Source organism: Astatotilapia calliptera, chromosome 16 (genome assembly GCF_964374335.1).
Source record: "Astatotilapia calliptera chromosome 16, fAstCal68.1, whole genome shotgun sequence".
NCBI classification, from domain to species: Eukaryota; Metazoa; Chordata; class Actinopteri; order Cichliformes; family Cichlidae; genus Astatotilapia; species Astatotilapia calliptera.
In genome coordinates this window covers 17,999,335-18,024,609 of record NC_137437.1, presented here as the reverse complement: position 1 = coordinate 18,024,609, position 25,275 = coordinate 17,999,335, and the positions used below count along the sequence as shown (strand labels likewise).

General features: G+C 39.2%; 1 protein-coding gene and 1 long non-coding RNA gene across 2 annotated transcripts; one reads left to right on the top strand and one right to left on the bottom strand.

The window, feature by feature from the left end:
• Positions 1-6,738: 6,738 nt before the first annotated feature.
• On the bottom strand, positions 6,739-8,963 carry LOC145420919 (uncharacterized). Its single transcript, XR_013902155.1, has 3 exons — positions 8,824-8,963; positions 8,134-8,289; positions 6,739-7,715 (listed from the first exon to the last, which is right to left on the bottom strand). It is a non-coding gene; the product is annotated as an uncharacterized LOC145420919 (long non-coding RNA).
• Positions 8,964-11,099: 2,136 nt separating this feature from the next.
• Positions 11,100-24,369, top strand: chaf1b (chromatin assembly factor 1, subunit B). The gene is made up of 14 exons (XM_026145723.2): positions 11,100-11,220; positions 11,582-11,737; positions 13,721-13,853; positions 14,006-14,126; positions 14,296-14,399; positions 14,486-14,582; positions 16,248-16,332; positions 16,657-16,750; positions 16,848-16,917; positions 17,015-17,106; positions 17,203-17,362; positions 18,604-19,140; positions 21,577-21,665; positions 23,750-24,369. Exons 2-14 carry the CDS (start codon positions 11,612-11,614, stop codon positions 23,842-23,844), a joined length of 1,803 nt encoding a protein of 600 aa, XP_026001508.1. The 5' UTR covers positions 11,100-11,220; positions 11,582-11,611; the 3' UTR covers positions 23,845-24,369.
• The last annotated feature ends 906 nt before the right edge of the window (positions 24,370-25,275 follow it).

Sequence of the window (25,275 nt, the reverse complement as noted above, 5' to 3'; positions counted from 1 at the left end):
TGCAAACTAAAACTACATAATAATTCACAATCTTTAATTAGGGGTCTAACATGGCATAAAATAATATCATAATCCCACACTCCCCCTGTTGAGCTCTTTAGAATAAAGAGCTCACCTACACCCTGTAATCCAGTGTGACCGGGTTCATTTCTTCTCACTCCTGAGGTCCTTTGTCCCCCTGTTGGGCGAACCATATGTGAGATGACCTCTGTGTTTGCGCAGTTCAGATGCAAGAAAAACTATTATTACAACAGTAGCAGGTACAGATGACACTCCCCAGTTCTCCCACAGCTTTATTTTGGTGCTACCTTATACCCTTCAGACGTACTCAGACTAGAACCTCTGTCTGAGGAGCTTTTAGCCTTTATTTTATTGCTGCAGCTACCAGTGTCTTCCAGTTGGGTGATCCTCTGCTCTTCTTTCTTCAACCTCAGGGGTTAGACAACCCTTCAGTCGTTGCACAGATCAGGGGATTATTCTGCCCCGATTTCAAACAACGATCTGTGTATCCTCGGGTCCTGTGTGTCCTGTGTATCCCCCAGAAAAAGGAACAGGAACGTGTCCCCCTTTTGACCAAGAGCCTCTTGAACCTCGCTGGTCTGGTGTTCCTGGATTTCCGCCAACCCCTTCATGGTTATTGCTGTGTTTATGGGATCCATCCTTTGAGGTGACTAATCGGAGCCCAAAATGCCATGACACTTGAACCCAGTTGGTGTCTCGGCAGTCACCGTGTCTGTCTCTGCTGCGAGGGATCCTCGTATATCTGTGACCTCGTCTGGTGTCTGTTCCTTCCTCTGTAAGAGACAGAAAACCAAAACACCTCTCTTCCTAGCTCTAATAATCTAATGTTGTTATCTACTGATCTTCTGGCGATTCAGAATTGGTTTAGAACAGGGCTGCCCAATCCCAGTCCTCGAGAGCTACTATCCTGCAGCTTTTAGATGCATCCCTACTCCAACACAGCGGAATCAAATGGTTTGATTACCTCTTCAGCATGCCATCGTGTTTGGCAAAGGCCTGATAACAAGCCATTCAATTGATTCGGGTGTGTGGGAACAAGGATGCATCTAAAAGCTGCAGGACGGTAGCTCTCGAGGACCGGGATTGGGCACCCCTGGTTTAGAATATTCAGAATGTCCCAGGGACTCATTCCAATCATATCCTATGTGTGTGTAAGCGTGTTTGCATTTAGCCCTCTGCACTCAAGGCATTTCCTACACTTTATCAGTCCGGACCATCACGCCGAACGAAGCTTATGACCTTCAAAAGACCGAGTGCCAACTCATTACCGTATAAGCACATTTGCAAGGTGTGTCTGAAAATTATAAAAACCACTCATTTTAACAAAAGACATCAAAAACAAATTAGCCATTTTTAATTCTAACATCTGCCCCCCGTTTTCACAAAAATCATGTGTTTCCTTCTGCCTACCGTCCCACGGTTTCCTCTCCAGTGTGGTACTCAGCTTCTCATGAACACAGGCATTTTATCTTCTAAACGCTATTCAGTTCATTCCAATGATTAACGCTTAAACATGGAAATAATGATTTATGCTTCTCACTGATTCTCTAAAAAAGTCCGGAAACCTTTTGGGTCACTATTAGCTTAAGCTTTACTATACCTAAGTTATTAAAACACAAATGAAGTCATAAAAATGTTCATATAACCCTTGTTTGATGTTAAAACTCAACTTCCCCCCTTGTTTGACACATTCCCATGTGTCAAATCAACGGAGCTAGAAAATTAAAAAAAAAGGTTAGTGACCTCATATCTTAGAAAGCATGAGACCTTCTCCTATCCAGTGTCGTTGCTCCAGTCCTGTCATCCGGTGCCAGGGAATGAAGTCAATTTAATTGTCATGTTAGATCTGTTCAACTCCTGGCTCCGCCCAGAGCCTGCGTTCGCAGAATTGCCATGAAACAAAACCTGTATTAATATGAACTTCACTGGAATATGAACTTGTTGACACAGCAAAGGAACATTCTCTCCTTCTCGAGGACAGGCACTGACTCCCACTTATCTCCTGGAGCCAACTGTCCCTTATGGAGACACAACATTGCAGCTACAAGGTTTTGCAGATTGTTAAGTTGATCTGTGTGTAATGCTCTGAATCAGGTATGTAAAATTAAATGAATGTTGTTTAATCAACTGCCACTACTTAAAACTTAGCAAAAGATATAACTGAATAAAAGATCACAAAGAAAAGCATGACATCGGTGTTATGTAAGCGCGTGCGGCCTTCTATGCTCGAAGTCACTCCAGTCCATAGATCAGCCAAACATCGCGCTGACTGTAGCTTTTAACCCTTATTAACTTGAGCACAACTCTATAATGAGCAACAAACTGCAATATGTATAAAGATGATCATGGTTACACCTGCAATGAAAGATCATATGATTATCCTGACACCTGTAAATAGAAGATTAACCTGAGGTTATAACAATCACTGTAATACAAATGTTAATGTAATGTCAATAGCTTCAAGCAATGTTTAACGCAATGCTTGTTATATGATTCTGATGTAACGATAATGCTGATGCTGAAATAATAGTAAAACACCCCCTTTTATCCCGTTAATAAACTTCACACATAAACGTTTATAAATGCCTCTTTTAAATTATATTTCCCCCTGTTTTTCCCTTACTGACCACAGCAGGGGAAGCTTTGTTTTGATTCAGCCATGAATCCAGCTCACCTGATTCATCACTGAGCCCCACCGTCACTGGCATCTGACAGAGTGGCACTGCATACTTGTCCTTTAATGTCACTATTTCCAATCTGTTAATTAGAGTGCTTAAACATGAAGTCCACAACAAGTCAATACAGCTGTAAATGTGGCCAATTATCAATCTATTACCAATCAATAATGAAAAATAGCTTTTATTTTATGCATGCTTTTAGTCAACCACTCACCCAGAGGATCTCCAATCCCAGAAAATTCCTTCTCCTTATTTAATGAGTCCGTCCTCCTTCCATGCCCTGGTAACTGGTCCATCCAGAGCCATATCATCTTGAAATATACACACAACAAGCCAAACCACACCTTGGTCACACCAACCCTTTTCCGCCCTGAAGATGTCCAACGCCATCTTAGTCTGGAACAGGCTTTTAACAGTTTTGCAATTTTCATTAGTTTTTATTTTTATTTAGTTTCGACTTCAGATTTTCGAATTTATATCAGTTTTAATTAGTTTTTATCAATTGTTGGCTAGTTTAGTTTAGTTTCTATTTTTTTTGTTGTTGAAAATCCTTAGTTTCAGTTTAGTTCCGATTAGTTTCAGTTATATTTTTAGTTGTGTTTGCAAAAATTAAGTGTAACAAAATCTCAGTTTCATCATCAGTCATGCTCTTCTGCTTATCCTTGGGTATTGAGACTATTAACTCTTGCAGCACCAGGTTTTCGTAATTTTGGTTCAAGTCAATTGATAAACTTTTTGAAGGCAATTGACTCACACAGTTATGTAGATGTCCCCGTCCTGTTGTCTCGGGATGCATCACGCTGCCTTGCATGGAGTTAGCTTCTGTTTCTGGGGATGAGGGTTGAGTGTGCTCCCTTACCTTTTCAAGGTAAGCTGGGTTAGCCTTCTTGTGTGACCTTTTCAAGTGCACTTTAAGGTTTGTGGGATTTTTTCCCTTTATAAATGTCCCTCATAATTTGTCTCTTTCCACTACAAGACACTTGCTTTATCCAAAACACAGTCATATTCAAAGTAATCCCAAATTGGACTCTGGCGCTTTCTCCCGACTTTTCCTGACATGATTCTGCGCGTGGACGGAGCAGCAACACAGACGACTCGACTAACGTACTTGCCACCTGCTGGCATAATGAGACGGCAAGAAAAAATCTGGAAACTAAACTTCATTTTCACCCTTGACTATTGTAGGACACGCACACATCAATGAAAACTAAACACATTTTGCTATAAATTCAGTTAATTTTAGTTTTGTGAACACTCATTACAGTTTTAGTTAGTTTTCCTTTTTTTTTTTTTTTTTCGTTAACGAAAATGTTTTTTCACTTCTAGTTTTCGTTATTTCGTTAGTTTTCGTTAATGATAATAACCTTGCTCTGCACACTGGAATAAACATAATCAACATGATCAACATTTTACTGCGTGTTATTTCACCATCTTATCGATTCCAACTCTCCATCCTTATGTGGTTTGCGACATTATGTTTATCCACTCTGTCTCTAAATGTTTGAAGAATTTTTCATGTTTGAAAAATGAAAGTGAAATTTATGGTGTCATCACCCCTTCGGGGCTTACCTTTCCCAGTGTTGATGATATTCCTCCCTATTCTTTGCAAGTATTCCCTTTTGGTGGCGAGAAACTGTTGGTGTGGTCAAGTGGGTGCTGTAAAAACAAAAGCTCAGGACAGAACAGTTATCAGTCATGTACTTCATACAAAATTAGCATATATTTGATTTCATATTGATCCTCTGAGTGTAATGGTACATTTTAATTTGAATTTATCAAAGCTAAACACAATAATTTTTCTTTATTTTGGTCTTGTTCTTGTGCAGCACCACCTCCTATCACACGCCCCTGTCGGTTCTATCCTACTTTTAAATTGCTGACTATTTCAAGAAAGCACCTAAAAAACGGGGACCAGTGTTTATTATTACATATCTCCATTTTGAATGTGACAAGCCTACCATTTCCCTGTTATCCATAGATATTAATAGAGTTTTTTGGCTTTTTTTTCCCCCCTCTATAACAGTTAATTGACTTTTTACAGTGGCCCGCTATGGTTAATAATAACATGTTCAGTCATGAGTGAAATCAAAGCTTTTCTTCACTTTAGCATTTAACCTTCCCAACAATATACTGTGATACATTAATCGAAACACAGCTACTAAAACACACTTTTCTTAATGCAAACATCAGTAACTCAAAATTAGCAACCAAAGGGTTAAGTCTGCAGTTCACACTCATGTGAAGCTACAGCCTCCTCCTTTAGTCTCTGTCATCCTTCTGTTCCTGTAAAAACAAAACAAAGCAAGACAAAACATCCACCCTTCTTTTACAGGCTGGGTGAATTGTTTGTGGACATTTACTAATCCTAAAGTCAGTACCGTTTTTTTCTCAGTATCAAGTCAGTTAAAACTTTTAGTCGTCAGTCCATCACAGGCCAGTCACATGCATACATCCACACACATTCATACCAGGTATTGCTGATAATGGAGTCTCACGCGCAACCTATTCGAGCCTCCATCACCAGCAAGATGACGTCATCATTTTAAAGGAAAACAGTTCCTTGTTTTTTGGACTGGATTGACTCGCTGCAATCCTTTTAGGCTCAGGACTTCTCATGTGATCAATGTCCCATATAAGTGAATTTCTCCAGAGCCCATTACAATCATGGAGAAAAATACGTTGCGACTGTTTCCAGTAAGAATATTTTATAGCGCTTTAAAGTTCAATCTCTCAGGCCTGGATTAAAGAGCTGATTTGTTAAATCAGGAACTCACAAAATACCAAAATATCACCACCGGTGGATCACACCTCTCAGATGTTCTTATTTCAGTGCACTGTAACAAAAGCAAAAACAAACATAACCAATAAAATACTCATATAATAACAAATACTGGGGCCCATTGCAAACATGTCCAAGCATAAAACCATCTTCCTCTCTCTTAGAGAAAGAAAACAATCCAAACCTCACTGATAAAATAAAGCTAGTGTCAAGCAAAACCCAAAAATCAACCAAAACTTCACCAGAAAGTTTTTCTCGCTCCCGGGACAATATTGTGTAGGAATACAGGTACTGTAACTCCTTTTTGCACTGAAAAAACATGTTGGATTTACTTGATTCAATAGTGGACACTGGTTGCACACAAATGTTTTGCTTTGGCAGAAACTTAAACAACTGAGTTAAATCAACACAACCTTTTCATGTTTAGTAAACCTGTGCATTTTGTGTTCATAAAACACGATTGAAACATGTTCAGATGGAGTAAGTTGAGCTGTTGGAATATTTTAATCCTTCAATTCTGTCAGTTTATTTCAACACTATTCAATAACTTTTATCCTCTTCATTATAATTTAAAGAATTGTATAAGTTTACATTGTTTTAAAAAGTGTTACATGCTTAAAATGATAACTCAATATGAAGAATGCGAATGAAATTGGAGTTCATTGAAAATGGATCCATTATAATTTTTTGTTTTATTTATTTTAATTTTATTTTTCTCCTTGTTACTATGTGGAGTGGTATATTCTGATTGTAAATTTGTTGTTTGGTTTGGGTTAGGACTGGAGATAAATGTTAATGTTAGTTTGTTCCCTGATTTTTGGTGCCCACTTGTAATATAAGTTGGAATGTATACTGAAAAAAATAATCAGTGGGATAAACATAAAAAAATTATTGTAAGCGGTTGCACGAAATTAAGTTATGTTTGGTTAACCTTAGTTTTTTATGTTATACCTGCACACATTTTTCTGGTAACACGAACATGACTTTTTTATGTTGTTGTTATGTTTTTCATTCCGGTCAAATATTTATAGAAACCACTTGTTTATCAGACATGAACTTTTTGTGTTAATTGTATTGGACTACTATGTGTTATATTGACAAGACAATTTTATGGTAAGCTTATTTTATTTTATAACAAATTTCTAATATATAATATATAATCTAATATATAATTGCGTGTTCAATAAATAAAACTAAATTAAGGCTGATCTTACTGTATGTACTGTACACTTTCTCTCAATCAAAGAAATAAGCAAAACATTTTTGAACAATGACCTGTATTTTTGAAAATACTACACAGTTGTAAAAATGGACTTTCAATTCAGGCTTCCAAAATATACATGAGTCATATTTGTACAATGCATCTCTTGAAAAACATTCCACAACATTCCTCAAAGTTATCTGCTGGAACCTGAATTCAACATTGTGGGGCCTTATGACATCGCGCTTATGTAAAAAATAGTTTTTTAAATGTAAGAGCCATAAGGTAATATGGCAACAGGGGTGTAATTATTAAAATGACACAAAGAAGAGACTTAAAATAACATTATAATCCACAGGCACACAACCAAGAGACCTAAACTGATTAGTATTGGCTTGCTTCTATCACTAAACATCACAATCACTAATACTAGACGATGCAATCTGTTTGTAGTGGTGCACCTTGGGAACAAAATTGCAAATTGGTGAAATTGGTGCAAGGCACCATTTCCATTGAGAAAAATGGACATTCAAAGTTTGAAATTTTTTTTTAAAAGAGCCATGGCTTGAAAAGTGAAAACTGCAGTAATAAAGGCCCCAAGTTGAAAAGTGCCAGAAAAATAAGTTTCACTATGTACTGCAACTTTACCAGTGCTGGCTTAAAAGAAAGGATGGTATATATTCGAAGAGGTAAACATGTTGTTCCCACATCATAACTGGAAAACTGTTCAATCGTACAGTCTGGTCCTGAGAACCTGGGCCTTCTTTGAAAGGCTGTTCCTTTTGAGCTCCATAACCAGTTTCTATAATACCTCGAAGGTATACTTTTCCAGTGGGTAGGTGAGGTTCAAAGTGTACATTAGTCAAAACAGCATTGCAGCTGCTAGGGTATAGTTATCCAAATCCTGCCAGACTCTCTGGCCTTCAAGGACTATCCCGATGTCCTCAGGGCTGCCATTGGCATCTCTTGACTTTATGATGTAAATTCCCATGGTTGTTTCCTTATTAGATCGTTGGATAATGGCTTCATCTGTGGCCTAGAAAATGCAGAATTCCAAAATTTAATTAAACAGAACACTGGTCAAAGAACATTATACCAAATCTTATTTCAATCTGTGTCACTATTCCAAAAAATGTTAACATTAACACATTAGGTGAACAAAAATGGATTCATTACAGCATGTGATTTGAGTCCTCAGAATGCTTAAAAAGGTAATGCATGAAGTGAAATCTCCATGCAAAGAAGCAGAATACTGTCAGAGCATAGAGAGGTGTTCAACTATGAACTCCACACATAGTTCTAATGCAGGTAAAAGAAGAAAAAAAAACGCACCCATGGTAAATTGTGAAAATCCCAGGTGATTTTCAACATACTCCTGGCATAGAGTGACAAGCAGCATTTTGTTAAAATTATTATTTTCCCTAGAGTGTATACACAAATTATTTTTTTCTTACCTGGGCCGTGGGCTCCAGAATGTTCTGCAGTCTTCTTCCTATTTGTCCTCCTCGCCTTTTGAAGACCTTTATTAGTTTGTCAGATAGCACATCTATATGCGAGAGTAATCTGGACTGCAGTGGCATGGTGGTAATGCGCTTAAACTCTGCATTTATCTAAAAAGAGAAGTTGTCACATAAAAATGCTGTCAAAATCTCAAATCTCACAAGGTTACATCCACACAAAGTTGTTATTTTTTGTCATATTACTATTTATTAGCTATGGGTCCCATGTTGCTGAGCAGTTCCATAGTTGCTCTTACTTCCATACCACCCAAAGCCTGTTTGCAACCACAGCAGTTGCCTCCTTCTGGCCATTTTGCAGTTCTGCCAAATGACCCAGAAACTACATCTATTATTGTCATATACACATCAAGGTCTTTCATTAATACTTAGTTAAATTAGTTAATTTGACCTTTCCAGAAAATTTACCTTACAGAATGTGAGATAACATATGCAAATCTTTACTAATTTGCTTATCGCATAATTTCGGTTACCATTAGCTAACTGGAGCTAGCTAACATTGGCCTTTCATGGTTTTCGATAAACAGCCCACATACCTGTAAAATGACAACACCCCAGTAAAAGTCCACATATATAAAGGGTCTACACTCTTTCTCACTGGTGTGTTAGCTTTAAAATCCTATTTACCTTCAAGTGTAAAACTCCAGATGGTAGTAGATTTTCCAAAGCGAGAGACAAAAATGGCGGACAGTGCAGCCGATTTTTCCTTTCCAGGGGGCGGAGCTTGAGGATAAAACACGACTAACTTGTTTCTTTTCAACATGATTTGTTCTAAAAGAATGAATATTCTTAAAGAATATGTGAAAATTAAAAGACAAAAATATGTTTAGATGTGAAATTTAAATTAGTCATGCTGGATATATGAAGTAATTCTATGCAGATTCAACAACCACCCTATTGCATTTTTTTCAGTGTAGATAGGGGGCAGGGTTTAATAAGAATATTTTCTTCTTCCTGCTCCTTTTCACACATGGTTGTAGTGCTTTATTGATAGAAAGTGTGGTTGGTTTGTTTGATCTGTTGTACCAAGTGTGAAATAAATAAATAAAATGAAATGAAATAACTTTTATCCAAATACTACTTGGTCACTTAAATACTACATGTTGTCTTCACATTGCATACAGTTCAACAAAGTCTAGATCCTGGTTACCATAAAAATTTAATGGGTCTACAACAACTACCATCCCCCTATCTTTATCCTGGTGACAGCAGGGCCGGGAAATAACCCTGAAGTGATAGGTTCCCCGGCAGGGTACACCCCGGACAGCCGACCAGTCTATCAGATAGAAACAAACAGCCGTTTACCCTTACATTCATGGATAATTTAGAATCATCAATTAACCTAGCTCTAATAACTGCATGGCTTTTTCTCTCACACTGGAAACCAGAATTTTGTACAGATCTTTAAAGCCTGAGGCAATTGTGTTAAATACACGCGAGATGCTTACGTAAATCCAAGGGCTGGCCCCTTTTTTTCTTTTTTTCATTGTGTTCCTCCTTCAATTAAATCTCACTCACAACAATGTGGCGCTCCGAAATAAGGCTCACACCGTTAATTCATCATTTTCACTCTGTACCACTGCTCCTTATCAGGCTGTGTGAAGCACAGTAAACAATTCAGTGGAGGCCTTAAGCCATAAACAGACATCACGCACAGACATTGTTTTCATAACCAAACTGCCTTAGACCCTGTCCACTTACAGACCTTTGAATCATTCAAAGATAATAAAAAAAATGGACCAATTTTTTTTTTTTTTACCAAATTCAACCAGTGTTGTGTCTACAGATAATGGAAAACTTAGCAAAGAAACAATTTTAGATTTTATCTTCAGGCAGTTTATTACCAGCACCCTGTCACAAAAGCATCTCTTCCCATTTCTTAACAGTTTGACAGCCATAGCATAAGATAAGATAAGATGACCTTTATTAGTCCCACAGGTGGGAAATTTGTTTTGTTACAGCAAAAGTGAAAAGTTATGTAGAAGAAATTAGAAAACACTGGAATGCAATAAAATAAAATAAAATACTATATACAATACATACAACTGAGTAAGAAAATACAAAAGTACAACTTCGTCAGAAGAAGAATTGTACAAGAATTGCACATATAGCAGTCTTATTGCACGTGTGAGGGTTTGATCAGCTGCAAAAGTCTTTGTTGTGGAGTCTGACAGCAGTGGGGAGGAAAGACCTGCGAAATCTCTCCGTCCCACACCGTGGGTGCCGCAGTCTCCCACTGAAGGAGCTGCTCAGTGCTGTCAGAGTCTCTTGCATGGGGTGGGAGATGTTGTCCAACAGGGATGACAGCTTAGCCGCCATTCTCCTGTCACTCACTCCACTGGGTCCAGAGGGCATCCTAGAACAGAGTACTAGAACATAGTATTTTTATGAACTAGAGAACTTGTCATATTTCAGCATGCTGTGCTTTGTGTGCCTAAACCATTTTAGGAAACTGGCCAAGTGAAGGTAAAAACAAAAGGCGAGGCTTAAAAACACTGAGTGTTTAAAATTACCTGTAAAACACTGTGGAGACTGTCATAGTTTAGGGCTACATTTCGGTAAGTGGTACTGGAGATTGACAACATCAATACTGATGGAATTATGAACAGAGACGACTACCATTAGATTTTCATCCACTTTCATGATGGCAATGGTCCCAAATTCACGGTCAATTCAGTAAAAACATACCTGAGTAGGAAAAACACACAATGCTATACTATCAGTAATTGATTAGTCTCCCCCCCCCCCCCTTTTTTTTTAAATTTTTTTTTATTCTGTATATCAACGTATGTTTGCACGCTTCACTAAGTCGCCATGTCTGGTGTTTATTACATAGTAAATATATGAAGAAATGAGGGGATGGCCAAAGATCTTTGCGGATTACGTCAGGAAAAAAACAAAAAGTCAAGACTATCAATTGTCCCCGCCCTTTCCGTGTTTTTGTCCAATCACGGCAGACCGGAAGTTTTGAGAGTCTGGAACGCGGGAATTTACCAATTCTGACTGAGCAGGACAACAGAGAAGGTAAATACTGTCACGTACTTCCAGTTATCTTCGTTCAGATTAATAAGCATTTGTAATTCGTCTGCATTTATAACGGGCACGCTCCTTAGCTAACAGTAACTTAACACGAATGTTCAGGAATGGGAATGATGTCCACTGTGTTTAGCCGTAAACCAGTCCAGCTAACCTGCCAGTTTAACTGCTAACGTGTTAGCCAGCTGTGCTCTATATGTTAGTGCAGCCAAATGAGCGGCTTTATCAAACTGTTTTCTCTAATCCGTATTTCAGAGTCCATTGTTGTACGTTTTGCTAACTAATGCGTTCATATGAGTTGATTGAAAACGATCTAGGTGGTGAATTTACCGTGTTTTTATCCCTTGAGGTCGGTGCCGAATATAAAAATTGAAAAGAAATGAAGGTGGTAACGTGTGAGATAGCATGGCACAACAAGGAGCCAGTGTACAGTCTGGACTTTCAGCACAGCTCAGATGGACGCATTCATCGACTGGCCACAGCTGGAGTGGACACCACAGTCAGGGTGAGTGGAGACAGCGGTCAGAACATCAGGTTAACTCCGTAAGAGGTCGACGATTTTTATTTTGTTTTTAATTAAATAAAATGTGAAATAAAGAAGAAAAAAAAACAGTGATTTAGTCTATAAATGCAGCAGGAAGAAGCGAGTCTCACGGATGTAGAAGACGCAGGTATTTGTACCCATCAGTTGTTTTTTTCTTCATTAATTGGTCATAAAAACACTTAGCTTAAGAATAAGGACACAGAAACAGAGATAATATGGAGAAAAAAATTTTTGTTAACTTTCTGAACAGTCCCAGTGCAGGTAGACAGAGTACAGTTGTAATTATAATCTTCCATATACTCATCATGAATGTCATGGTCATTTTGGGCTTTTAGTGATTCCTTCTGACTTTTCTTTTTCCGGGGTGAAATGATTGTACAGCGTACATCTTTAATGACTTAAGAAAAATAAGAATCTAGTACACAAGTATGAATTTAAAATTTAATGCTTGCTTGCTTTATCCTTTCTAAAACCAGTTATGGATGTGTGTTTGGTATCATTCTTCTGTTGGAACACCTGTTTTACTGCTGATTTGAGGTGAAGTTGAATAATTTGGTGGTAATTCTCCTATAAGATTCCATCTGTTAGGTAGGAGGTTCAAAGGTAAGGTAAAGTTTATCACCATGGGTTTAATCTGGTCAGAATGCAAAGAAAACAGCCTAACCATTGATTTTCCTTATGTACTGGATTATTTCACTTTAACTTAAAGGAAGACACACATGGACTACTAAACTCTAAAAGAGAAAACAAGGTTGGACTTTAAATCATTAACTTGAACATAAATGTTTAAACTCAGAAGAACAAATCAAACTGACCTCAGCCGCCGCCCTATGTGGGAGTGAAAAGAGTGAGTGAAAGGGAGTGCAGTCCTTATACAATGTATGCCAGGTGAGTTTATTTAAGGCACAAAGAAAATCAAGAACCAATCAGTGTTGAGAAAGTCAAGAGTGGAAACGAGGTAAATTGCGGTCATGTGAGGGAGAATGAGGAAAACAGGAAACAGAATAAGAATCTTTTACTACATCATCCACTTTGTGCAATCTACCAGTACCACTTACAAAACAGCCCTGGAGCATGATGCTGCCACAACCGTGCTTAAAGTTAGTACAGTGTTCTTGGGTGTGAAAACCTCACCATTACCTCACCATAATTCTTCTCCAGAAGGCCCTCGTTCACGTGGGCATTTCAGTCAAACTTAAAGGTGTCAGTTTTGGAGCAGGGGCATCTTTCTCAGGCAGAATCCTACAATCTACATCTACAAATCTCCTTCTTAGATCTTCACAGAGTTTCTTGGATTTTGAAGGACCAGAGTGTATGTAGAAATCTGGCCACAACTGTACATTTAAGCAAGTGTTTCACTGTGCATTTGTCAGGGTGATTATTGACCTTTTGTTTACAGAGACTTTTTCAGGCCCGCTTTAGCCCTTAGAGAATGCCTCTCTTAAGGCCCATAGGATACTGGTTAACACAACAAGTCAAAGATCCTTAGTCTGAGATCTGGAGGAGGCACAAATCCCTGGGAGGGTTGCATCAGGAAAGGCATCCTGTATAACACTCTTTGCCAAATCAGATAAGGAGAACTACTCACTGTGGTGGCCCCTTGTGACTAACAGAGCAGTCAAAAGTAGTCCTGTTTTTGTTTTTTCCTTCTCAGACACTGGTGACAGTCTCTAAGTCATGATGCACCATCAAGCAATGCGATGTTTTCATGTTTGCGTACAGCAAGGTTTTAAATTATCAAGGCACGTGACATCCTTAAAGGGATGATCCACCTAATAGCAGTTATTTAAGTATTAAGATTTTTAATACATTTACCCTTTTTTGTAACCTTTATCCTACTAAAATTAATCTGTGGACGGAGTATTGTTTGTGAAGAGCTGTATGTTGCACGGACAATTTACCGAGAATTTTTAATGATCTCTTTTCCTAATGATGTTTTTGCAGCTGTGGCGGGTGGATGCTGGTCCAGACGGGAAGGCGGTGGTAGAGTTTCTGTCTAATCTGGCTAGACATACAAAAGCTGTCAACGTAGTGCGCTTTAGCCCCAACGGAGAGCTGCTTGCTTCAGGAGGAGATGGTATGTTCCACGTAGTAGACAGACGCTTCTCAGCCTTTTCTCCATTGCAAACATGCGTGTTTCTATTTAAAAGCAACTGTTGTTTTTGTTCTCAAAACGAAACATGTTTTTTTAAGAAACAATAATAGAGGCATTTTAACGTTTTGATGTAGATGCAATAATTCTGCTGTGGAAGCTCAACGACTCCAAGGAGCTCGAGCAGGCCTCTGTGTTTCAGGAGGATGAGGATGCTCAGCTAAACAAGGAGAGCTGGACTGTGGTCAAAACGCTTAGGTACGCTAGAACAGCAAGTGCTAATGTTTGCTAAGGTCAACGAAGTGAGACTCAGTCATAAATGGTGTTTAATTACTTTGTGTGGCACTCTGGTTGTTGAAGCTTTTATAACTATAATGCCCATGAGATGTGGTTATAGAAAGGAGTTTGCTATCTGATTTCTTTCCAGAGGGCACATAGAGGATGTGTATGACATCTGCTGGACACGTGATGGAAACTTCATGGTGTCTGGATCTGTTGATAACACAGCTATCATGTGGGACATCAATAAAGGTTTGTGGGTGCATACATTTTATCTGTGATGCTTTTATCTGGTGTTATTTTTGACTTTCTGTCTATTTTGTTGTTTGTGTTTTTAGGACAGAAGCTTTCTATCTTGAATGACCACAAGAGCTACGTGCAGGGGGTTACCTGGGATCCCCAAGGACAATATATTGCCACTCTCAGCTGTGATAGGTGATTCAAACATGGATTATACTCACTGGCGACTTTATTAGGGACACATTACTAAGTCACCTGGTGGATCCTCTTTTAACACCAGAACTGCTTTAATTCTACATCACTTAGGCTACGTCCACACGTACACGGGTATTTTTGAAAACTGAGATTTTCCGTTTTAGTTTTAAAAAAAAAATCCCGTCCATACGTAAACGCAGAAATGAAGGAAAACGCTGCTATGAACATGCCAAAGCAGCAGGTGGCGCTAGATTCCTAACCGTGCAGAAATGTTGGCCAATCAGAAGTCTAGAAGCCTCGGCGGGAAAAAGTAAACAAAGCTGGGGCATAGAAGCAGAACAGAGTCGTATGTGTGGAGGGACAGTAACTGTGTGTGTATATGTAAGCATTTAAACACTGCAGAGAGTACAATTAACAGTATTGTAGAAATTCATTTCACCGAAACAATAACGTGGCGCACAGTGTGACGTCAAAAAATGCGCACACCTTTGACGCTGCGTTTTCTCCGTTTTTCTAGTCCACAGGTAAATGCAAAAACGGAGTTTTCAAAATATCCACCCTGGCCGGAGTTTTTAAAAATCTCTGTTTTCAGTGACCGAAAACGCCGTTTACGTGTGGACGAAAGGTGGAAACGCATAGAAAAATCTGCGTTTTCAAAAATACCCGTGTACGTGTGGATGTAGCCTTAGATTCAAGAAGGTGCCTAAAACATTCCTCAGCTATTGACATGATGTGAGCACACAGTTGCTGCAGATTTGTCGGCTGCATAGCATTTATGTGAATCTTCTTTTCCTCTACATTGTAATGGCGCTCTATTAGATTGGGATATGGTGACTGTGGAGGCTGTTTGACTACAGTGAACTCAGTGACTTCATCAGAAAACCAGTTTTAGATTACTTGAGCTTTGTGACATGACACGTTATCCTGTTGGGTACACTGTGCCCATAAAGCCGTGGACATGGTCAGCAACAATAGTCAGGTAGGCTATAGCATTTAAACGATGTTCAGCTGGTACTAACGAGCCCAAAGTGTGCCAAGAAAATATCCCCCACACCTTAACACCTCTATCAGCCTGAGCTATTGATGCAAGGCAGGTTGGATCCATGCTTTCATGTTGTTTACACCAAAGTCTGACCCTGTCATTTGCAGCACAAATTGATACTCATCAGACCACACAACATTTTTCCCAGTCTTCTATTGTCCACTTTTGGTGAGCCTGTGAGGATTTTAGCCTCAGTTTCCAGTTCTTAGCAGAGTGAAGTGACACTGTGTGTTCTGCTGCTGCTGGAGCCCATCTGCTTCAGTGGTTGAGGGATTCAGAGATGCTCTTCTGCTTACCTTAGGTGTAATAAGTGGTTATTTAAGTTTCTTTTGCCTTCCTATCAGTCCCTTAAATCACCTTTATTCCCTATTATGAAGCTCAGTTTTCACTTCAGCAGGTTGACTTGACAACGTCTGCTTGCCTAAATGCACTGAGTTGCTGTCATGTGATTGGCTGGTTAGATCTTTGCATTACCAAACAACTGAACAGGTGTAACTAACAAAGTGGGCAATGAGTGCAGTATTGTTCCTTATTAAATGATTGTATTTGATGTCGTGTAGGCACTGGCATTGATGTGTCAGCACGCTGATGCTCGGAATATTTTTGTTTCTCCTCCCATTCAGGGTGCTTCGTGTGTACAGCACTCACACCAAGAAGAAGGCCTTCAGTATCAGTAAAATGAGCTCTGGGCCGCTTGCAGAAGGAGAGGTCAGTCGTGCTTCTTTTTACAAACTCTCTTCAATGTCTTAAAGGTGGTTCTAATGTCTCAGTTACTTCTTTCCAATCATTTTTATTAGCACCAGTCTGGTCTCTCATAAATCTGAAATTCTGAGAAATCTGTGTTTCATCCAAGCTGATAGTTGCATGAGCCACAATACCTCTCTTAACTTTGCAAAAGGTGTTTTGAGGTTTTTCCTGCTTGTGTTATTCTTATTCCTTAACCTGCTCTTTAACAAGTTTATAAAATCAAATATAAGAAATTAAATGCTCTACCAAACTGTCCAGAGCGAGTTAGAACTGTTGCCTTTTCAGGTGAAGCAGTACAGGATGTTCCACGATGACAGCATGAGGTCTTTCTTTCGCCGTCTCTCATTCACACCAGACGGGTCATTCCTGCTTGCTCCCGGTAAACACAAAGCATGCTTTTGAAATCTTGTGTTCTAACAGTGCAACACTTTTTTTCTAATTTCGCCTCGCTGTTGTCTGCTTCTTTGAAACCTCAGCTGGATGCGTGGAGATAGGAGAAAACATCATGAATACCACCTACATCTTTTCCAGGAAGGGTCTAAAGAGGTATCTTTTGTGGACTGTTATTGTATTTACACCCTATTCAGAGTCTGTTAAAGTTTAATAATCTGTGTATATAAATATCTTTCTGTGTGTTTTATAGGCCTGTTGCTCACTTGCCGTGCCCATCTAAGGCTACACTGGCTGTGCGCTGCTGCCCTGTCTACTTTGAACTGAGGACAAAAAAAGGAGAAGGCAAGGACATTCAAGCAAGACTGATTATTTCGGACTAGTTTTCTTTTCTTGTGTTGTGTTCTTCGTGTCACTCCCATTCCCATTTCTTCCCTGCAGACGGTACTGTCCAGGCTCTTCCCAACGTATTCCAGCTGCCGTACCGTATGGTGTTTGCCGTGGCCTCTGAGGATTCAATCCTGTTGTATGACACGCAGCAGAAACTTCCATTTGGCCTTGTGTCCAACATCCACTACCACACACTCAGTGATCTCACATGGTAAACTTTCTTTTTAGCCGTTTTAGCACAGGTATCTATATTTAACTTTTCAAAAGCAAAAGATGACAGGAAGATATGATAATGTGCACACAAAAAAGTAATATGTATTTACTTATTTGTTAAAAACAGCCAAATCTGTATATTATTCACTTGTTTTGAGTGAAGCCTGATTTTCTTAAAGGAATATTTTGTCTTAAAAATACAAAACAACACAGCAATACATAAAAGCAGATAATCTGTACTCACAGAACACACACTTTGAGGTTATAAAGTACAAAACTTCATGGCATTGCCATCAAAACCACAGAAATCAGCAAAAGAGAGGAAGACAGAAGCAGGGAACAGCTAGTAATAGGCCAAATTCATCTTTTATATGATGGCTGCAGCAATTGGAATAAAAGACCTTTATTTGTCACCGTGATAAAGGGAAAGCTTTCACCTCTTGGAAGCCAATATAGATAGGGGTTAAAGAGTAGCAATGCCATGTGAAACATTTGCCTTAAAATGAAATGCGCCTAATTTGTCTTATGAGCTCCAGTAGATGTGCTTGCTTTGTCGACAGGCTTCAATCAGATACATAAGCCATGTATTGCTCAGCCAGAATATAGCTAGCATAAAGGTGGAATTTGGCGAGTGTTACTAAAGAACATGACTGGCTCAAATAACTCCTGTTATTCAGTTATTTGCCTGAAGATGCTTTATATTGTAAGGTACAGTAGGAAGGAAAAACTCTTTTAACAGGAAGAAACAGGAGCCAGAGTTTTATACAGTACGTGTTGATGAGTGAAAGTTGAGTAAAGAAAAAACATTCAGTGCATCAATATCTAGTCAAATGTGATGGACAAACAAGATTTTGAAAGATTTTTCTCCTTAAAGTTATACTTCTCCCACCACCTTTGCTGCATCTCTGCTGCTATCTATGGGCTAAATTATCAGTGACCAAACAGTTCATCCACTGCAGCACAATACTGCAAACTACCCAGTTTAGCCTGCACTTAGAGTCCAGCATAAGCTCTAAATAACATGAAGTTATCAGTTAATTTGTTGCTAAAGACATGATCGAACTTATAATAATAATTTCTTACAGTCAGTCTTACATTTAATAACCTGAAAACTTGTAACTTTGTGAGCATTCCTTAGTCTGATAATGATATTTTATGTGTGGATTTATGCCCATGAAGTAGAGAGGTGGATGGTAAACTGTAAATGTTTTACCATTAAGCAGAATTTATCCCTTGCAGGTCCCGTGATGGTTCCTTCCTGGCTGTGTCCTCCACAGACGGTTACTGCTCCTTCCTGTCATTCTCTCCTGGGGAGCTGGGCACTCCACTGAAAGAGCCGCCCACCCTGGAGGTCTTTGTCCCAAGCAGTGGTGTTGAGAAAAAAGGCAAGAAGGCATCATTGGCCAAAGGCTCATCTCCTATATCCCAGCCGTCACCCCCAGCCCCACCTGCCACATCCCAAGCTAACCAGGGCAAAGACGCCCCCTCTCTAACCTCCCCAGAGGAGAAGAAGAGCACCCCTCGTGCCAACTCCAAACCTCAGCCCCGCAGGATCACCCTCAACACCCTTGAGGGATGGGGAAAGCCCACTACTCCTAAAGCCACGGCCTCTGCAGCACCTCAGTCCTCAAAATCTGGGAGCACAAGCGCCCCTTCCACTCCCCAACCACGCGTAACCCCCCTCTCTCCATCCACACCAAAAGTCCTCAACAGTGCCAATACTCCTGGGCCCGCAACACCTAAGAGTGCTGCCACATCAAAAGGGCCCACTCCAAGGTAAATATTAGAGCAGCTGTCTTTGGGATTCTGTCAGGGTGGCAGAAAGTAAAACGGGTAAATAATGATGTACTTAGTACGGGTATGTTTTTATTTCTTTTGTATGCAAGTTGTTTTCTCGTGTAGCTGCCAATAGAAATTCAAAGCTGTTTCATTCAGTCTTTAAAAAAAGAAAGTGCTTCACACCCTCAACTTTCAAAAACATAAAAGTTTAATAGTTATTTTATTTAAAAAAAATTAATTGCTTAAAGGGAAAGTATTGTACTCATTTCTAGCTCCACTTGGTCTCTTTGACAATAGGTTTTCATTATTATTCACAGTTCACAATAAGCCATATTTGTCTGAAACAAGCTGTTTTAGCTCGTTTGTCCTTAGACACCTTTCCTCTGTCTGCCTCTTACAAACAGAAGTTTTTGTGAAAACAGAACCGTGTGCCTGATTTTACCGGATTAAGGTTATCTATGACATCATACAGTTTCAAAAGTAGAAAAAAACAGTCTGAAACAGAGTTTACAACAGTGTATTCCCTGAGGCTCTCAGGAAGCCTTGTACATATTGGTATTTGTATAAACAGACACTTTATAACTGCTGCTTTTATACATGTAGACACAGTCAAGAGAGTGACAGCTAAAGCTCAAACCAAGCATAAGAATGGGGAGGAAAGAGGATTCAAGTGGTTTTTAACATGGCGTCGTTGTGCCAAATGGGCTGGTTTGAGTATTTCAGAAACTGCTGATCTGTTGAGATTTTCCTGCACAACAACTGGGTGAAATTTGCGTTGTTGATGTCAGAGATCAGTGGAGAATGACCAGCTTACTTCAAGTTGAATGGAAGGCAACAGTAACTCAAATAGAAGCTCTGTGCAAACAAGGTATCAAGACAAGCATCTCTGAATACACAACACCTTGAATCTTACGTGGATGGGCTACAGTAGCAGAAAACCACACCAGGTGCCACTGCTGTCTGCTAAGAACAGGAAACTGAGGCTACAGGTCACACAGGCTGATCAAAATTCAGCAATGGAAGTTTGGTAAAACATTGCCTTGAGTCATTTGGATGGATTGTTTGCTGTAAACAACATGGAAGCACTGATCATTCCTGTCTTTTATCATTGGTTCAAGGTGGTGTTTGTGGTGTAATCATGTGGAGGCCTGTATTCTTGGCATATTTGGGCCCTTAAGAGCAACTGAGCATTGTTTATATGCTGCAGCCTACCTGGTTAGTACTGATGCTAACCATGCCCATTCTGTTGTGACCACAGTGACTTCTAATTGGCTGCTTTCAGCAGGACAACGCACCATGTCACAAAGCTCACATCCTTTCAAACTAATTTCTTGAACTTGACATGAGTTTACTCAAATGGCCTTCAGAGTCCACAGATCTTAGTTTAATCTGAGCACCTTTGGTATGTGGTGGAACGGATGATTGATAAATCTGCAGCAGCTGTGTGACTTCTATCACGTATCAGGCCTTTTCTGAAAGCACAAGTTGGTCCTAGCAATGTGTACCTAATGAAGTGTCCCACAAGTGTATGCGGGGAAAAAAGGAAATCAAAAAACACCTCCTTAAAGAAAGAACTTATATGCTTGTACATATAATTTGTGGATGTTTTTTTTTTTTTTGACAGTAAAGTTTTAAACAAAAGCGTCTTTCAAATCCATGTTCCACAGTTTATTAGGAGTTGTGTCTAAAAATCTGTTATGAGGATGAGCGTCTCCAATTTTGAATATTATTCAAATATATTTTACAGGAAAGGGAAACTTGCTGAAACCCACTCGAGTGATCTAGAAACACAGTGGAATTATTCATTAAGCATGTAATGTAGAGATAATAAGTGTTGTTTGTGCAGCAGCAGCCTTAAAGCTTCACTGTGAGTATTAAAGCTTCTTTTTAGATGCAGCGTGACGCGTGTGAAGAGTGCAGTTTGCCCTAAACTACAGCGTATGCTAATTTATGGAAATATATAATCTATTCAAATCTTTGACCGGACTCGTATTGACTACATCTACCCTCCTAGCCCCCTTGAATGCAGTTTGAGTTTTCAGAGTGTGAAAAGTAAGAAAACACTGTGCTCTTTATAGTGTATAATATGCCTTCTTTTGAATAAGTTAAGAGAAATATAAATAGCTCTATTTGCCGTGTGAGGTTTTTGTCGGTTAATATGTGCCCAGCACCTGCAGTGTGAACAAAGCCCTGTCTGGTATGAGGGATTCGTTGGACCCCCCACTGACTACAAAATAATAATCACTCTGTCAGACTGCTGGCAGACAATAGCAGGCCTGTGCATGCTTTTGCGTACCCCCTTTTTCACATCTGTAACTTGGAACGTTTGACTAATTTTCACTGTTGGGCAACAACAAAACAAAAGACGATAAATACACGTTGTGTTGCTTTGAGGTCTTTTCAGCATTGCTACTTTTTTCTCTTTGTTTGCAGGAGAGTATCTTTGACTCCCCTTGCACCCCGGTCTCCAGCTGTTGGCTCACTTTTCAGCCCTCTCTCCTCCACGGAAAAGGCCAAACACGGTTAGTAAGGTTTTCGCCGTCTTTTTTAATGCTGAACTTTCCACGATAATCAACTTTTATAATGGAGAGTCGAGTGAGATGCTTACAATTATTAGGTGGCAAGAGCCCAGGGATTGTTGTGGCCCTCCCTAGACTGAGTGATAGTAGCAACAACTTGTCTTATCCTATGTTTAAATCAGTGTATGTTATTGTGCCTTTATTACAGTACCATATTTGAGTTGGATTACCTCTTTATGTACACGCTCTTACAGCAAGCTTGTAGCAAGTTATGGATTTGTACTAGAGCTTAGAACATATATATATTTTTGAAGATCTATTTCACCTTGAGTCTTTTTGTAGCTTAAATTGTTTACTGACATCTCTGACTATGACACAGCTACAGATGCATTCAAAGAAGCAGGAAACAAAAGCAGTCAGACAGGTTGCAAACAAGCCAGCAGCATAGTTTGATTAGGTGAGCCACTTTGTTTGGGAGTGAACATCAAAGTAAGCAAACCTGAAAGGGCTATATTAATTCTTCAGTGCTAAACTTTTGGTCTGTTTGATACATTTTAGCCCATTCTTCTTTATAATGTTGCTTCGGTTCACTGAAGTTTTCAGGAATTTATTTATGCATATCTCTCTTAAAGTCATGCAGTTAGTTACGACTGACTGGACCTTTGAGCTGTGCTTAGGATCTTTGTCCTTTTGCACGAAGCCTTTTAGCCAAGCTTTAGATGTGAGACACAAGGCCTCACATTTGATGCTGTTATGATCAGTCACACTGATTATTTTGCTGTCAGCTAAATGGCTGCTTTTACAACGAACTATAATTTTCGAAAAATATGAAAAGGTTATATGCATGACACAGAATGTACTTAACTCTGCACTGTAACCTTCCAGGTAACCTCCCAAGAAATGTGCCTACACGTTAGGTCGACACCATTTGATTGGCGTGGAAGGCGTAAATTATGACATAGATCTTCCACTGAAGCGTTTCTTTTATTAACGAGCAATAATAAGTATTCAAAGGAAGCTCCACCTCTTTGCTCTTTGCGGTGTGTAAACAGACTCTAGCTCCACATTAAACTGGGCCATCATCATCATCTCTGCTGCTGTTGTGGTATCAGTGTGCGTGTGCTTAATGTCAAACTTTTTATTCACACGCCGATCCTAAATGCATTTGTATTGCAGGTCTGTTTTTAGTCGCAAATGGGGTTCGCGTTTCCATGGTGACCATGATGTGCTATAGAGCCCTAAACAGTTATTTAAATTTCACAGCTCTATCATTAAGACATGGGAGAATCTGATGAGCTCATAATTGAGTATTTCATTAATTAATGTTCAGATTATTTCTCAGCGTATTTTTGTTTATTCTTGCACCTTCAGCCCTGATGGTGTTTAATGTACAAAACCCCCCAAAACATCATGCAGTGCAGAAAACCCAGAATTAATGCCGAAGTCCTGCTTTCTAGTAGCAGATCATGGCAGGGCTGGCAAAATCGCTAGCCCTGCCATCATATAGCCCCGGGACGTCGGGCTAGCGATTTTGCGAGCCCTGCATGGGGGTGCCAAAGAAGCCCAAATCATTACCCCTCGAACACTGTGGTTCACAGTTTGCAAAAGGTGTTTACGCTGATATGCTGTGTTTTCACCAAACATCTCCATTATTGTCAAATCAAACTTTAGGTATCATGTTCTTTTTAGAGAGAAGAGGCTCGTTTTCATTGTTTCATTCCAAATCAGTCTTTTTTAATTGCATTGTCATGAGTCTGAGACGTAGCTGTTGAGCATTGCACAATCTGACCTTGAGTTGAATTTGCTGCGGCACGAGGAAGATTGTGACATTGCGTTAACACATATCTGAATCCTCCAGACCAGCAAACTGCTAGAACTTGTGCTCACACTTGCTGAAAAATGATTTGGTACATTTGATTGGAATTACCTGGCTACTACTTAGCCTCTTAATTGCTATGCAAACAGTAAAGGTGGGCTTACATTTTTTCACAGGACTGGGGAAATGTTGCTTTTCGCATGACTGTACACGCAGCAGAAGATCACACAGAAACAGGCTATGACGTGTAACCTTCTTTTTATTTCACCAGATCGTCCTTCTCCTCCCACTGATCCAGTGTGCCAGCCTCCAGAATCTAAACGACCCAAGACCACCCAAGAAAAGACCAGCGTCACCAAGGAGTAGTATAAACTGAGAAAAGTGTGGTGCTGTAAAATAAGACTAGAGTATATAAAGCAGAATGGAAGTTGAAGACGCATCAGCAAAAGAGCACTGAGGCTCCACATGAATTCACAGTGTTGTGTGCAATAGCATTGCCTTTGCGTCATATTGATCTTAGCGACTGGAGCTTTACATTTCACTTTATGTACTCAGTTATAAAGCAGACTGTATTGCAGTTTATGTCCTTTATTCTTTTTTTTAAAGGTGTTTTGTATCATACGATAAACAAGTAATGAGTTAATTGTATTATATTTGTGTTGTGTGAAATTTAAAAGCTTGAGTCAAGTTGTTTCACGTCTCCAGAACATGATTGTGAAGAGAAAACTGTACTGAAAACCTGTAGAAGACAATAACAAGCACTTGAAGGGTTTTGACTTTGTGTGAGCTTTGAGTTTATATAGCATGCTGAAGACTTTGGTTGAATAGGGTGACTTCTGTTGTTAAGCATTTGCATTTTCTTATTGTCTAATAAAAGATGTTTGATATAAAGTGCAAGTTCTGGTGGTTTATCACATGGTATCTAAATAATAAATAATTAAAAAGAATATTTACCTAATAGTAATTAATTACCTGACAGAAGTGAGGTCAAAGTGATTTGAAGGCGGGCAGTTACATTTTAAAAACAAATTGTAACGTTAATCTCCCTTTCTTTGCATTGCTAATAACATTTTAACCATATTTGTTATTTCTATTGTGCCCTTCATGTTAACATGTCAGTTTACTGATATAAATTGCCATGGTCTAAATTGTGCATTATCAGTGCTGTCAGTAATAAACCTTTTGAGTTATAAAAACAATTCTTCATTCATTACCCTAAAGCAACAGTCTTTACAAATTCACCCACCATCATCTTCAAGCTCTATTAAATTAATTAATGATGCTGTACTTCAGTGCAACAATCTTTGAAAAGTAGACGGAAGCACCAAAATTTGTGTTTGTCTCTCTAGTGCCATCCATTCAAAAAATCCCATTGCACACTTGGAAAATTCCAGATGTTCTATTATAGGCATTGTTTCCCTTTTAGGAAGCAGTTTTACTGCAGAACCACTGGTTCATTTTCAGAGGTTTTACTCTGGAGTTTTATGTTTTTGGTAGCAGGGAAGTCAGTTTCCAACTTTACTGTTTTTGTCTTCATTTCTAATGTAAAACACCAGATAAGCGCATTGACATATTTATTATGACAGTATATGAATAACGAAAGGTCTTTGAAGTTAGCCATATTTTGTGAATCATATATCTCATAGTGAGAAGACATGTTGCTCCTGTGGTCCTGTGTCTCAATGTTTTTTACTTACATGCATGAATCCCTTTACCCTTGGCTCAGTTATCCAATGCCGGAATACCCTGTCAATTCGTTCAGCTGTCTAACCATCCACCCATCCATACATTTTTTAA

Coding starts and splice junctions, on each gene's coding strand:
- chaf1b (XM_026145723.2), top strand. CDS start 11,612: ATGAAGGTGGTAACGTGTGAGATAGCATGGCACAACAAGGAGCCAGTG. Junction 16,918..17,014: donor TCCAGGAAGGGTCTAAAGAG/GTATCTTTTGTG, acceptor TGTGTTTTATAG/GCCTGTTGCTCACTTGCCGT. Junction 19,141..21,576: donor TCAAAAGGGCCCACTCCAAG/GTAAATATTAGA, acceptor CTTTGTTTGCAG/GAGAGTATCTTTGACTCCCC.